The sequence below is a fragment of the Neltuma alba genome, unplaced genomic scaffold (genome assembly GCF_004799145.2).
Source record: "Neltuma alba isolate B1F8T4 unplaced genomic scaffold, ASM479914v2 tig00002945_pilon, whole genome shotgun sequence".
NCBI classification, from domain to species: Eukaryota; Viridiplantae; Streptophyta; class Magnoliopsida; order Fabales; family Fabaceae; genus Neltuma; species Neltuma alba.
This window is the reverse complement of record NW_021633079.1, coordinates 27,034-43,824: the sequence shown is the minus strand read 5'-3', so window position 1 is coordinate 43,824 and position 16,791 is coordinate 27,034. Positions and strand designations below refer to the sequence as shown.

At 32.1% G+C, this 16,791-nt stretch overlaps 2 protein-coding genes across 2 annotated transcripts; both read left to right on the top strand.

Moving 5' to 3' along the window:
- Positions 1 to 4,464: 4,464 nt before the first annotated feature.
- LOC114739880 (WAT1-related protein At5g07050-like) lies at positions 4,465 to 7,226 on the top strand. Its single transcript, XM_028927984.1, has 7 exons — positions 4,465 to 4,687; positions 4,800 to 4,862; positions 5,293 to 5,409; positions 5,506 to 5,779; positions 6,145 to 6,306; positions 6,414 to 6,565; positions 6,841 to 7,226. The coding sequence occupies exons 1-7, from the start codon at positions 4,479 to 4,481 to the stop codon at positions 7,121 to 7,123; spliced, it is 1,260 nt and encodes a 419-aa protein (XP_028783817.1). The 5' UTR covers positions 4,465 to 4,478; the 3' UTR covers positions 7,124 to 7,226.
- Positions 7,227 to 10,277: 3,051 nt separating this feature from the next.
- LOC114739879 (cytochrome P450 2A2-like) lies at positions 10,278 to 16,791 on the top strand. The gene is given in 8 exon segments (XM_028927983.1): positions 10,278 to 10,600; positions 11,364 to 11,381; positions 11,384 to 11,562; positions 12,358 to 12,990; positions 13,461 to 13,611; positions 14,216 to 14,392; positions 15,352 to 15,521; positions 16,169 to 16,791. Coding segments are annotated over 8 exon segments (1,728 nt in total). The 5' UTR covers positions 10,278 to 10,308; the 3' UTR covers positions 16,277 to 16,791.

The following is a 16,791-nucleotide window of genomic DNA, read 5'->3' as shown; positions in this document are numbered from 1 at the left end:
TCTTGCTAGAGGAAGGTGTCACATAGGGCTCCAAATTATCCACATAGATCATGCTCATATATATGTGCGTGTATCACATCAATTCTATGTGTACAACACACACACACGCACATGACATTCCAATTTCATTATTTCACACACTTCTTTTTTGACCCCTTTAATAAGTAGTTTGAAATTCTTATACAATATGCCAATATTATGTTTCAGTGCTTTAATTAGCTTTGAGGGGGACAAATAAGGTTTGAATGTTTGACCAATTTTTAGATCACACTCTACTTTTATTATCTGATGACCTGGCTTTTAGTTGGTGTTACCAATTAATTTTTGCATCCTAACGTATTTGATGAACGAAATGACTGTGTAATATTTAAGTTTCAGCTAGCTAGAATAAATTTTTTTTGGCCTGAAGCTAGCTAGAATGAATATGTCATTATATTAAAATAATCTAATGTTTTTTTATAACATTATTGATAGGTTAGGAGATTGATTGGTTATAATTTCCAGTCTGTGATATAGTACGGCTGTTTTTGGAGAGAAAAATGAATTTTTTTTATTTTTTAGATAGTATTTAGGTGATTCAAATTTTATTTGTAATTCTTTATTTTCAGTAATTAATTTAAAAGAAAAATTATAATAGAAATTATTTTATTTTGTATCATGAAAAAGTACGAAATGTTTAAATAAGCAAATCAAACTTTGAAAATATAATTGTACTGTGGTGCCATAGAACAACATTATTGCCGGAAAAACAAAGAAAGAAATAAAAATATTTTATCTTGATATAGAAAAATATATATTATCAAAGTTTTATTAACAGATGTTGATCTAGTGGAAGGGTTTTGGCCGCTCAAACATAAAATCGTAGACTCGGAATCATCCAATTAGATAGTTATATTAAAAAATTATCAACATTTTAATAAATTATATTATAGGAGTATTATATTATTTATAAATCCTTAACAATAGAAGCTATTTCTGAAACATAAGAACTGGACCACCCTAGCTTTTTTAAAAAAGGCCACTATGAATTGCCCTAATTTGTCTTTTAATTTCAATTTGATGTTTGTTCTCGACATGACTTTTGGGTGATGTGATGATTTACCTGGACATTTAATTTATGTTATATATGTGAGATATTAGGGTTTGCTTTTCTGATCATGCGGGTGATGAAATTTTCAATGATTGGGGGATGATTAGATGCCCATTTATTTTGGTGCTCCACTTCAAGCTGTCTTATTTACCTTATGGATCCAACTTAAATATAATTCCAACTTCAACTTTTCACTTCAAGAATTTAACTTAACTTTAATTGTTTTTACTACTGAAAAATAATATTTTAATACGCTGAAATGATTAAAAAACGTTTTGGCAAAGTTTTCTCTTGATTGACATCAAACCCATTTCAAATTTGGACTAATCACTGATATTTTTTTATGACTTAACTATTTATTTTTAAATATATTTTAATTTGAATTCAAACTTCACTAATGCCACTCCAAAAAATATACAAGTTATTGATGTTAAGTTCATGAGACTTGACAATATTGCAAATTTTCGTTAAGTCATATAGACAATAAAAGACTAGGTTACTAATTAAGAAATTAACACATATAGACAGAAATTCAAATAATTAATCTATATTGTCGTCGTCCTTTCAATTTTATTTGTTAATTAGTGACAGTGTTTGGGAAGTGAGGATGATCTCAAATATATACTTGTTTCCTACACCTTCACTTTAGTGACTCAGATTCTCACTAATCACCATTACTATACTACGTGTATCCCACTCTCTTTTTACACATAGTGTGTGTGTGTGTGTGTGTGTGTGTGTGTGTGTGTGTGTGTGTGTGTGTGTGTGTGTGTGTGTGTGTGTGTGTGTGTGTGTCTGTGAATTTCATAATTAAAAGCGGAAGTTTACATAGACACATTTTGAGAATAAAATTTTTTGCGATAACTTACAGATCCATTGAGGATTTGAAGAATTCGCAATTTCACGGAAGATGCTTGGTTAGTTGGATCACAAGGCCCCGATCAACAATGAATTATTATGACTATAATTAGAACAATGATTCAATTTGAATAAACAATGACTCAGTTTGAATAATTTTATAATAATGAAGTGATATAAACTTTATTTTTCAACAGTGAATTAATCTCTATAATTAATTAAGTTGTATATTAAAACACATACATAATTATGTCTGTGTTTTAATTACATGATAGAACATACGACCTTCGATCCTTAATATAAAAACTTGTTTAATTTTAATTTTGGTTTCAAATATAACATTCTAACTCACTATGTCTCTCATATTTGTCTTTTTTTTTTAAATAGTCCTTGTAATAATAGTAATTTTAACCAATACACTTTAGCAGTAAGGATATTTTAGGAAAGACAACACTTATTTATTACAAATAACTAATTTAACTAATTTTTTTTAATTTACTTAAATTAGTTAACTAGTTCTTATATTAGGGATTGGGTAATATATAATTTTTGTGGCTAACGCTTTCCACATCCACACTTTTCGTAAGTGTAACACATAATGTGTGGTGAGTAGTGACTGGCTCATTTATTTAGTAATTTATTAATTAATGTACACTTTCCATCATTGTTACAATTAGCATAATTATTGGAATTAATGATTACATATCGGATATGGATATTGATGAACTAATGGGAACAAAAGCTCAGGTTAATTATGCGAACAAAGGGTCAGGTTAATTAATTAATTAACTAACTATATCTTTTAAAAATAATATAAAAACTAAGTAACAATCTTTAGATATATATTGATCACAAGTCATCCAATTCAAGTTGTATAAAAGGGGAATTAAATTATTCTCTCAATTGTATAAAGAAGAATATTGTTCAATAATTGAAGTTCATTTCAATTCGTTTTATGTCAAAATGCTAATCTACGGCATAAAGTGAGAGAATATGAATCTTTATGGAGAGGAAAACTTCTGACACATACATTTTGAAGTAAGGAAACCTGATTTAAAAAAAAAAAAGGCTATCCCTTTATCGTTAAGTGCATGATATATAATAAAGCTTTTAGTTACAAATTAAAGAGAAGTGGCTTTAGAATCAAATATCATATAACACTTTCTCTATTGTTAATTTGCTATGTAATATGCCAAAAAGAAATAATAAAGTATATCAAAAAATTACACCGCAATATCCTGCAATATTCTTCATCAAGAATCGAGAGCGAGAGATTCATAGGAATATGCTGCCTCTAATCCCAAATATAAAATTTAAATTATATTACAAAATGAATTGTATATTTAAGACAAGAGGTAGTGTATTAAATGTGCATACAATATATTACTTCCGGTCCTAATTATAACAGCTAGTTGACTAATTTGAGAAGATTAAGAAAATAAGTTAAATTAGTTATTTGTAATAAATATGTGTTGTCTTTCCTAAAATATTCTTGTTAATCAAGTTTATTGGTTAGAACTTCCATTATTAGAGACACTACCTTAGAAAAAAATACACAAATATAGGAGATAAAGTAGGTTGGCTCTTATAATTAGGACCAACATAAAAGTTAAACGAGGTCTTATATTAAGGACTGAATGTAGTATATAGAAATTTTTTTGGGCGAAAATGCAATAATGCAAGAAAACTCATGTCATAAATTTTGTTAAATTACTTTTTCATCACTTGATTGAAGTGAATTTGTGGCATTTAGTAATAAATCATCGAGTATCTGATCAATGCAAATTTTGTAAAAAAATTTTGGGCCAAAATGCACCTAGTGTGTCACCATTAACGCAACCATATGCAAGTTGTCGTTACCTCAATAATGATTTCAGAGAATGACAATTTAAGATTTAATTAATTTGAAAATTAAATACTTCCTTCAATATTAAGTGTAAGAGATAATATAGAGGTTTAATTTGCTTTAGTCCTAATGTAAGAGATCAATTTATTTTATTTTTTAAATTTATAATTTTTCCTAAACGCACTCAATTAATCGCATGAGGAAGTAGTGTTGAATGCAAGTGATTAAAAGAGACATTTTATGAGAATTAATACCCATTTTTTTATAAATTAAGCACCAAGAAATAAAACTAATTCTTTAAATTATATATTAACTGTTAAATAATTTCATATCTCATATAATTAATTATTTCCAAAAATCATTGTTATTTATACTTGAAATCATTTTAAGCAAGTAGCACCACTATGCAAGTAGCTAGACCTAGACCTACACCCAGTTGATTGATTGTGTGTGTGTGAGTGTGTGTGTGTGTGTGTGTGTGAGAGAGAGAGAGAGAGAGGGCTTTATTATTGAATATGACGTAGACAAAGTGGAGGTGAGGTTGATATAAATATAGGGTTCATCCAAAGCATAGTCCTTAGGAAGAAACACAACATTTAGTTTCTTCTTCTTTCTTTCGTTCTCCACTAATAACTCTATATCTATCTAATATATTTCTCTCTGTCATCTTCTTCTTCTTCTTCAATGGCTTCCGAGAAGCTTGGGTGCTGTGGAAAGTTCCTGGAGAACTCAAAACCCTACTTCGCCATGATCTCTCTGCAGTTTGGTTACGCAGGAATGAACATTATCACAAAGGTTTCTCTTAACCAGGGCATGAGCCACTACGTCCTTGTTGTTTATCGCCATGCTTTTGCCACTGCTGTTATCGCCCCTTTCGCCTTCTTCTTTGAAAGGTTATTTCATTCCTGAGTTTCGATACTGATCTGACTCAATCAGATAAGACTTGTTATTGTATATATTACACATATATGTTTACTTAATTGTGGTGGGTTTATAATTTTCCAGGAAAGCTCAACCAAGGATTACTTTCAGACTTTTCATGCAAATCTTCATACTTGCTCTCCTTGGGTCAGTATATATCTTCAATAATTTACTCAAAAGCTACAAGTTCCAAATATATTTTGTTGTTTCTTCTCTATTTATTTCTTTGTTTTCACTTTTCAGTAAGAATATAATAGCTAAAGTATAAATATCACAATTATTACTTATCCTCAAAAGTTCATCTCCACTTTAGTTTTGTCGTTACTCTACAGCTTGATGTGTTATGTGCTGCTTTATTGTAATATTCTTATTTCAGATTTCTACTTGTCTTAATAGAAGTCGTTCATTTTTTTAATAAAATTTTGTCCTCTGATCCGATTGATTTGAATCATCACAATTTTTTTTCCTGGTCAATATCAACTGATCTACTGCTAGAGTAAAATAACAATAAACTAATTAGGAATTAATTAACAAGAAATTTAATTAGTGGGTTTTAATAATGATATATTTGGAACAGGCCTGTGATTGATCAAAATTTCTACTATGCTGGGTTGAAATTTACATCCCCAACCTTCTCATGTGCGATGAGCAACATGCTTCCTGCAATGACTTTTGTGATGGCAGCATTATGCAGGTATATAAAACATTATTCTCAACTTTTTTTCTCTTAATAATGTTAATTATACATATTTTTTGGGTTAATATTGATTATAAATATATAACTAAGCAGGATGGAAAAGATAAATATGAGAAAGGTGAGATGCCAAGCAAAGATAGTGGGAACGTTAGTGACAGTTGGTGGAGCCATGTTGATGACACTATACAAAGGGCCTATTGTGGATATGGTTTGGACCAAACATCTTCATAATCAGCTTTCTCACAAAACCTCTGCAATCTCCTCTTCTTCTTCTGCTGCAAACTCTACTTCTGATAGAGAATGGTTAATTGGCTCCATCTTCCTCATCATTGCCACTCTTGCTTGGGCCTCCCTCTTTGTTCTTCAAGTAAGACTTCTTATACTATCTTCAAGTTCCACATATATATTACCTCCAGTCCTTAATATAAGACCCAATTGACTAATTTGAGGAGATTAAAAAAACTAATAAATTATTTAATTATATCTTATGTTATATGATATTTCTAAAATATTTATGTGTATCATTAGATTATATATCAATTTATAAATGAAGTAAATTAGTTCGGAGCAAAAAGATAAATATAAATACTTTTAAAGTAGTTTAGTAACTTACTTATTCTTTTTAAATTAGTTAACTGGATCTTGTATTAAATACTGAAAATTGTGTGTGTGTGTGTGTGTGTGTGTGTGTGTGTAACATATTGGTTTAATAATGAATGAATGATTGTGCAGGCCAAAGTTCTGGAGACATACAAGAACCATCAGCTAAGCCTCACATCTCTGGTGTGCTTCATAGGCACTCTTCAGGCCATTGTTGTGACCTTTGTGATGGAACACAAGCCTTCTGTGTGGAGAATTGGTTGGGATATGAACTTGCTTGCTGCTGCTTATGCTGTAAGTTCACTCGATTTCTTTTAATTTCTTTTTATTAGTATTGCAAATTAAAGTCATAATTAATTAATTAATTAAATTGACGATTCTGATGATATTATAATATATAGGGGATTGTGACATCAAGCATATCATACTATGTTCAAGGTTTGGTGATCAAGAAGAAAGGACCTGTCTTTGCCACTGCCTTTAGCCCTTTGATGATGATTATTGTCGCCATCATGGGTTCTTTCATCCTTTCTGAACAAATCTATCTCGGAGGGTAATAATTCATTCTCTCACTTATCATAAACAACAACTAAGACAATGACAACTAAGGGCATTCATGTAATTTCATACAAAATTTTAATCACAAACTGATCCCTAGAGATTTCACGCTAGAATTGGGATTTACATATTGATGTGGGGTATTTTTGTAACTTTCTTCCATAAAGTATTCACACACATAAAAACGATCATTTCTCATTTAATTAGCACATCTTATATATATAGTTGGCTTCTCTTAACAAAAGCAATATTATTATATATGCAATGCAGGGTGATTGGCTCAATGTTGATAGTGATAGGGCTATACTCAGTCCTATGGGGAAAGCACAAAGAGAGTATGGAGGCCAAAGTGATAATGCTAGAGACACATCAAGAAATTGTAATGCCACCAATATTGCCTCTAAAAGCTCCAAATAATAATAATAATAATATTAATATTAATAATACTGCTGATTCAAAATCTGAGAATAATCACTCTTGTGTTGTTCTTAGCATGCCTTTGCCTGAATCTCCCATTAAAAACCAACCATTTGACGAGGCAGCAAAAGCTTGAGAATTTTCTATCCTTATAATTAAGGATAATGCTTTTTGGTTTTTCCCCCCCTTTTTTTTAATCATTAAGATATGTAATTCGTAGTAGATTTGTAAGGTTTGTAATTTGATTGAGAATGATGGGGAATCATATATTGAAAGTTCATCATCATTTCGGTTGCCACTAATTAATTAGCTTTGATGTTATATTTCTAGATGCTGATAATTGATCTGAATGTTAATTGTAAATTAAGAATTTGATTCGTATCTGTTATATAACTCCTTTATTCCAGTTTATAGTCTTATCTTTTAGGCCTCTTTTCTAAATGTAAGGCTCAAGTTTTCGCCCAAGTCAAAGATATAGTTCTATCTGCAGAAAGATCTGATCTCATACTCTTTTTTTTTTTTTAAAAAAAAAAAAAGAGAAACTGATTTTTATGCTTTATTTTCTCTCTGAATTTATTTGGTTTCAATGTGATCCATGAAATTTACTATAATTTTTAATTTAATTTCAATTGTATCCTTTAAATTTTTTTTTTACTTTAATCTAACTCATTTTTATCTTAGTTTCATTTTAATATAATAGTTCAAGCTGGAGGTCAATATTTGAGCATTCTTCTTCTTCTTCCTCTTTTTTTAAAAAATCAGAACAACTATAAAAAAAAAAAAAAGGAAATCAAACAGGCCTGATTACTTGAATATCATCCAAAACTTTAAAGGTTAACAAATGATTGGGTTTTATTCGTATGAAAAGAATAAACCAAGATTTTGTGCCTTCCAACAAAAGTAAGGTTCATGTTGGCTCAAGAATATCTCTTCCCTATTTCCTAAATAAAATTTTATGAAATGTAGGTCCCTAGCCATATTCTCTTTTAAGTTTCATCACTCTTTCCTTATTTAGTAGATGTGCTCTCTAATTCATTTCGTTTTATGAATGTAAACAATATGAAAAATTGCTGTGCCGCATAAGTAATCTAATCATTAAAAAAAAAAATTGAGTTATCAATACGCCATAACCTATTATTGTCATTTCCTTATCGAATTTTGTCATGGTCATGCTGTTCATTTGTTATAGAACTTTTTAATAATTAATTATTTATATTGGGCTGAACAATATATTTCCTTAAAAAAAAAAATTCCATATCGGTATGTTTGTCTTTGCCTGCCTCTATGCTCTGTTTCTTCTTCTTCTTTCCCCCTCCCTTAGGTACACTATTTTTCGTTGTCAAACGCAAGCCCAACCCAAACCCCAGAAATCCAGAATTGACTTTTCCTTTTTAAAATAAATTCCAAACTATTTCTAAATTATATATAAGAATATTATGTCATAGAATGATATTAATGCTTCTGTTGTAAGATAAGCTACTTCCTTTAATCTTAAATATATAAGTTGAATAATTAATTATATATATTAAATAAATCAGCTGAGTTAGTTATTAATCCTAAAAAAATGTGTATTAATTTTTTCTAAAATAAACCATTATTCAATAAAATTTTTAAAATATAAAATTCAAAAAAATAAATTAAAATTTTATATTTAAAATTTAAACAAACTTCTTGATTCGTGCTTTTTATATTTGGAACCAAACACATTACATTTACGTGCGTTGTATTTATAGATATAATTTTTCCTACCAAACGTGCATGCCTGTGAGGGGGAAAGATTCTTGCTCCAACCATTTGAATGTTCGTCAATTAGCATCGACATTAATAGTTGGCAATTTTTTTTATTTTTAAATACCACCTGACGAAGATTCTATATATCCTTTTAAAAAGTCAAATATAGCGGCTAAAGTATAACAACGGATGCATAGCTCTTTAATAGCCAATTAATAACTAGAAATCAAGATTATAGGCTTTATGGTCCTACTTTGACCTCTATGAGTCCTATCATCTGCTTCTCTTCTCAGTTCTCAGTAACTAACTTCTTTTTACTCTGGACGGATCCATCAACTTTTCACCTTTACAAACTTCAATCTTTTTTTATCTTTCAATATTTTAATGAGAAAATTTTTATTATAAAATTATTTGTCCAAAATTATCTAATAATTTAGGTTTTTGGGTAAGTATTTGAGTAAGTATAATGGGTATAACTCTTCCTTAATTATATGTAATGTATTTTTAGTTATATGCAAATATTTTTTATTTTATTTGTAGATGAAGATAAATAATACGTAATGGAAAAAAAGTTGCACAGTTGAAGATACACAGCACGTAGATCATTAAATAAATTTTAGTTATTTTTGAATAATAATTTTATAATGATGGGCTTTTCAGTAATTTTTTATTTTAATTTTATATGGAAAAAATTCATTATTCACTCTCCAATTAATTGTTATAGCATTCTCCTGTCAAATCGAAACAAAATATTGAAAAGCATAGAGGAGAACCAGGGGTTACCCTGTCTAATCACTAAGTTTAACAATTATCATGTTCACAAATAAAAAAAAAAATAGTAACTACATAATTTAATTACTAAATTTTTAAAAATATATCATGACCTATTATCATTTCTTATTTATCTAGTCATGCTGTGAACTTATATCTCTCATTGGGTTACCTTATTTTTTTTTTTTTTGGCCAACTACCTTATTTTGATTCTTGTGTTTACCAATTTTTATACTCACACATAAAGAAATTAAGTAACAGAATAAATTATTATGCAATGCAGTCTCATATAAATAATTTAATTACTAAAAAATTTTGATTTGTTAATATGTCATGATCTGTTACCCTTTTCTACACCGAATCATGTAATTAGCATGCCATTCATTTATTATTTCTTATGAGACTTTTGAATTTTTTTGCCATCTTTAGTGACTAATTTCTTATATATATATATATGATTACATAGTAATTTTTTTCTTAGATAATAAGATAAGATAATTTCAAATATTCTCAACATTAGTCCACCGAGCTTTTAATTTTTCTCAATAATATCCGCGGCGTTACGAAATTCCTAGCAACGCGTGGCAGACGCATCACCGTACTCTTTAATCAACCAAACGAGCCGTCGCGGAATCACGGGCACAAAACGACAGTCGAAGTCGTCGTCTTATCTGTCATCATTGAGGCCGTGAGACTGACAGCACAAAAAGTCAGGACAAGAGGAAGGAGAAGGGAATAGCACAGGCTTCAGAAGCTACCGTTTCAATTTGCGAAGCCTCGAGATCAACCTCTCTCTTCCCATTCGCCGATGCGAAGAAAATGAACTCACCATGTGATTCTCAACCCTCCACTTTCTTGGTACTTCTTCTCCAATCTCTGTCTTCCTCTTGCAATCGAGGCGGCGATGGCGGCTCTTCTCAGCTCCTCAGGGACTTGGTCACTCGAGAAGTCAATGCTTTTCTGTGGCTTGCTCTTATTGTCATCACTGCGCTTTTGCTCAGGAAGGTCGTCAAGTTGTTCCGATTGTGGTATCAAGCTAGGAACATTCCTGGGATTCCCAGTCCTTCCTTTTACGGACACTGCAAGCTTATTTCCCGGGAGAATTTCACTGGTCAGTTTTTTTAATTTTTTTTTAAATTTCCATTATTTGTTGAGTTCAGCCGTTGCCTTCTTCGAGCAGTAGAATTAATTGTTGTTTTCTGAATTTCTTTGATGGATTCTTGCTAAGTCAATTTTAGATTTGGTTAATTTATCGTTAGTTTATAAGGCGGTGGCGGTGCATAGATATGGGTCTTGCTTGATGCTCGTCGGCGGTCTACTTCTGTTGCTAATATCAGATTTGTTTTTTTTTTTTTTTTTTGCATTTAGATTAAAGATCTGAGTACTTTTAAGTACGCTTCTGTTCCCTGGATCACCTTTATTGGTTGAATAGATTTCTTGTCGAGCTAAGGTTGTAATGGAATTTTTTTTCAGCCTACGATTGGTTGCAGGAAATAGATGGTATTCTTTTTTTCGCCATGTCTTTATTTATTGGCAGTATGTGTGTGCATTCATTCTTTTGAGAAGGATCTATGGGATGAAGGGTCTGAATGCACCTCTAGTCTATTGACTAAGTTGTATGATGCATAACACTGAGCAGTTTGAGATTGAAAACTATATGTGGCACAACTCTAATCAGCAATGATTTTATAAAAGAAGATTGAAGGGGAATCTGTAGTATTTATTACATGCTTGCTTGTGAACGGAAATTATATGGTTCAATGCGGGAATGGTTGAATTGTTGATAATCATGGAGTTCCATAATAGCAATAGAATTGGCGTATGCTGTCAATATTTAAACGCCTGAAGATTCCATTTTGCTGGTTGTCTTGCAGATCTGCTGTCAGAATCTCATAAAGGTATGGGCCAGTTGTTAAGCTATGGTTAGGTCCTACTCGGCTTCTGGTGTCGGTTAAGGATCCAGTGCTAATTCAAGAGATGCTTGCAAAGGCTGAAGATAAGCTACCTTACGCTGGAAAAGCTTTTCGTCTAGCCTTTGGGCAATCAAGTCTCTTTACTTCTTCCTTTAAAGAGGTGCTTAGCCGTCTAATTACTCGTTGTTGTCTTCCTTCCCTATTCTTATATATTATATACTGTGCTTGTGACTATCTTCACAAAAGTTGAAGTAGTAACCTAATATTTTTTTCCCACTTCGGTTATTTGGAGAAATCTGAAATCATTTATGAAACTTATCACGGATTAGTATCATGTGCATACATTATTTAACCACGACAGAGCATTCATTTTTCCATTTTGATGCCAATAACTCAGGTTTTAAATATAATTTCTAGTTGAAAGATTTGTTTTGGTTCTAAATATAGGACCTTCATTTTCTTCATCTCCCTTATTTAATATTTTCTCTCACGTTAACCTCATTAATTTTATAGTTTTTCTTATTCTCTTTGTCTCTCACATTTAATACCCTTATTAAATGATGGTATTTTAGGAAAAGTGATACACATTATTTACATAATAATGGCAAATAACCAACTTAATTGATTTGTTTAATTTCTATGACTTTGTTAGTTAGGTCTTATATTTAAGATTGGAAGGAGTAGTTGCTCATTACATGATACTTGCGTTAATAAAAACACGATATCTATATTTTGGTATGGCTGGAGTCACTGGATGCAATGGTAGATTTGTGCCTCAGCTGCAATATATTTGGGGCCTCTCAGATTTGAGATCTTGTCAAACAATTTGTTCGTTCACACTCTAATATTATTTATATCTAATATTTCCTACAGAAATGAAAAGTCCTGTATTCTTCAAGTATATACGATTCTCATTCTGATTATAGAAACTTAGCATTTGATTTTCAATCACCAGGTGCAAAAGAGAAGGGAATTCTTGGCCACAGAATTGAATGAAAGATTGCTCGAGAATGCTGACCTGATTCCTTCAACAGTTGTTGACTTCATCATGCATAAAATAGAAAACATCAGAGGAGATATTGATTGCAGATTGGTTTCTCAGAATATGGCTTTCAGCATAATGGGATCAATGTTCTTTGGAGATGACTTCTTAGCGTGGCCTAAGGCTGCAATTTATGAGGAACTCCTTATGAAGATTGCTAAAGATGCTTGCTTTTGGGCGTCCTATAATGTGACTCCCTTCTGGAAACGTGGATTTTGGAGATATCAATGCCTGTGCACGAAATTGAAATGCTTAACTCAAGATATCCTTGAACATTGCAGAAAAAATTGCAAGCTTTTTCATCGCATTGAACATAATGTCCATAGTGAAAAATCTAACACAGAAATGGGGACAGCTCATGGTCCACAGCGCTATTCTGATGTTGACTGCCCAGGTTTCCTAGGTCAGCATAGGGATCGTGACACTGCAAAAGAAGAGCCTTGTGGAAATATCATGGGTATGATGTTTCATGGATGTCAAACTACAGCGGCGCTAATCTCCAATGTATTGACTATGCTTGTCATGCATCCTGAAGTACAGGATAAGGTAACTATTGGTACCTTATGTTTTTGTTGTATTGTGGATCATGGATCCTTTAATTCAAATTTGCTCTCTCAGATGCTTGAAACATAGCTCACAAATTTTAACTTCCCTGGAAGGACTTACCAGATTTGAGATGGATCTATGTAGTTTGCTCATAAAATTCAGAGCGTTGGCTCAGTTGCACTTGAACATAGAATTCTTCTTATTCCCATCCGGATGAATGCTCTTTGTTTGCAAATAGAGTAGGTCTCGTGCATTTTCCTGGTATTCAATATAAGCCACACTATTCAAAGCTTGTGAACAACACGACTCCCTAAACATTTTTGTATTGGTTTATAAATTGATTGTGTTTTCTGCTAAGATTATATTTTATGATTGTTTCACTTGATGCTTGTTAGCCATCATTTGTAATTTCTAGGTTCAGTCATAAAAGGAAGGAAAAAGGAGTTAAACTAGTGCATTTGTTTATTCAGGTTTATTCGGAAATCACCACTGTGGGGAAGAAGCCATCGAAGTATGAACAGGAAGATATTTATAGGATGCCCTTACTATTGGCTACAATTTATGAATCTGCACGTCTTCTGCCAACAGGGCCCTTGCTGCAAAGGTGTTCTCTGAAACATGGTGAGATCTTGCTTACCTTCTCAGAAGCAAGTATGAGTTATAAACACTACTTGCTGTATATCTAGTCCTGGCGTGTTTTTCTTGGGGTTTTTAGATTGAAAAAAACCATCTAATTTAAACCTGCGCACATTTCCTGATTAAGTATGGTCAATGCATGCATATCCTTTTACTTATTCGTGAATGTGCTTTGCTACTTGGTCAAGTAGTGACATTTGAGGGTATGATAGTTAGTATCATGCATCTGAACATTGAGAGAGAAGAGTTTGTCATATGTTAAGCTTTATCTTTGTTACTCTGCTTATATACCTACATCAACAATGATTTCGGATTCATGCCCATTTGTTTTCTGCTGCAATGCAATTAATTATCGGATATTTTAAGTTTCAACATTCTATAACTGATTGACATGAAAGAATGTTTAATTCCGTTTCAAAGCAATATTGCTTATGCACAGGCATGATTTGACGTTTTGTTGTTCATCATATGATATTTATTCTTCACATGTGATCCCTCTTGGCCCACATTTATCTGTTAGAAACTAAATATCCGGTGCTGTTCATAATTCTGCACATCTTGTTTGTTAACTTTCATCCTCCTATCTCAGACTTGAGCTTTGCAACTGGGGTAACCATACCTGCTGGAGCTGTACTGGTAGTGCCTATTCAGCTGGTACAGATGGATGACTCCAATTGGGGTAGTAACGCCCGTGATTTCAATCCTTACCGATTTTTGTCAAATGCTGGAAAGGGCTCTAAGGTGGTTCTTGATGCTACAAACACAGGTTTTATGCTACCCTCATATTTGATATTGGCTTTTCTTCTTTTCAGTTCACCCCTTATCTAAGTCAAGATAATTTGCTATCCCGAATTTCAATCACATGGTGCGCTGGCCAATGTATATGTATATGAAACTTTTTTTTTTTAAAAAAAAAACTATTGTTCCTTTCCTTTATCTCTTGCAACAGTTTTAATATTGTCATGCACTCAACAACATCAGTCGTTACTGATCCAATTTTAATTTTAATGATTTCTATATGAAGTTATATTGGTCAGAATTTTGAAGAGTTTGTTAGATTTATGTAGTTCAAAGTCCTGATCCTACAGTCATGTTCTAAAATAAGAGTAATTCTTTCTGAGCACCTAGGCTGAACTTATTTGACATATTTTTGCTCGAAGTTATGTTAGAAGCATGCTCTTTTATGTTTGGAGGCCAAAAAAATCTGGGGGAAACCTAGTCAGATTTATTTGATGTTGGAGTGATTATCTTATTTTAAAAGTTTGGTTTTCTTAAAATTATTTTAAATAGGATAACTAGGTTATTTTTTGCTCGGGTTTAGATTAGTTTAAATAATTGTTGTTATTTGTGTTTAGTGCTCTATAAATAGCCCCCGGGTTTTCTTATTTATTAGACCTTATTGTTAATTGAATTCGATTAGGGGCATTTTGTTGTCACATTCTTTCTTTATTTCTCTCCTTCTCCATCCATTCTTATTACTTTTTCTCTTGATTTCTCTTATCTTCTTCTCCCTTCCTCTCTTTCCCCTTTGTCATACATCAAAATCGGTATAATTTTGCTGGCAACTCAACTTCTGAATGTGTTATTGTAATGAAGTTTGCATATAACTTGGTTTGGGAGCTGTGTAGCAAGTGCGGAGTCCATGTTTAGCTTGTTGCTTATCCTTCCATAACCTGTGTTGTTGCTTTGCCGTCACTGATCTCCAAATATTAATCATTCTTTCAGGTTCTGCTGAAGACCATACAAATCCTGGTATTGACTCATTGCTCTTGAACGATCCAAATGAAAATGCAGCATTTCTTCCTTTTGGATCTGGTACCCGTGCCTGCGTTGGCCAGAAATTTGTTGTTCAAGTTGTTGCGACGTTGTTTTCACTGATTCTCAAAAAATATGAGGTTTGTGCCATATACAGCTATTTCTTTTGTCCTTCAAGCTCCTGTTGTTCTATTTGCGTGGGTTCTTACAAGCATTTTATGTTGGATAGTTATATTCTAGAAATGAAAACTACATGGACATAGTTATTTGATACAAAATTGTATTGATTGTAAAACATCTGAGGACATGTGCCAAATCTTGGGTTTATTTTTTATATTATGGTAACCAAACCAAATCTTAGGTAAAGCATGAATAATGGGACTCGTTAGGGTTCATATACTCTACTAGCTCTGATCCTTCAGATAAGAGGTAGTTTGACTTTTATTTTGATCCTAAATATAAGACCCTAGTTCATTTTGCCTCCTATATTTATCCATTTTTGTTTTAAAGTAGTTATTGTAGCAGTTGTACATATTAATGGTTCTATCAAATGATAGTTCTAACTAATGCACATGATTAGCAAGGATATTTTAGAGAAGATAACACTTATTTACGACAAATTACTTTTAGGGAAGACAACACTTATTTATTACAAATAATTAAGTTAACAAACTTTCTTAATTTACCCAAATTAGTCAAATAGCTTTTATATCAAGGACTAGAAGTAGTATATAGGTATAGATTTTGCTGTAGCTTTTGAGAACTTACACTCGGACCTTTGGTGCAGATAAAGCTTCACTCTGGACCAGAAAGTGACCCAAAACTGACCTTGAAGAACAGTCTTCTTCAGCAGCTCCCTAATTCGCCAATAGTATTTAAGAAAAGGGTCAACTGACAGTAATGAAGTGAAAGTGCGCTCTGTATGTGGATGTAGTTATAATATATAAGTCAATTCAAACACACACTATCCTGTTTTTCCTTGTAACTTCCTTCACATCATCTTTTTCCTCTCTCCCGAGGTGAACCGGGAAGCTCTCCTCCATGTTTGTGGCTCGTCACTGTCAGCTGGGAGGATGCAACACGAGTTTCATAAGAGACCTTAGGTTTTTTTCCTCCTGACTTTTATCAATAGCCCTGGTGCTTGGCTTTTTGGCCATGTCACATCTATTTGCTTGTTTTTGAAGCACTGTGGGTCTATTGCTGCGTCAGAGCCTTATATTTTCCTCTCCCTTCGCTTTTGGATATGATGCATTGTATTTCATGTTGCCAGCTTATCTTTTTCACTCCTGAAGGAGTTTGTTGTTGTATCCCAAAGTTGTCATAATGTGCTATGAACTTTCTTGCACATTGTTAGAATCACAATGACTATATATATAGTTTTCTGCTTTTGGTGCCCCTTGGGTAGTTTTT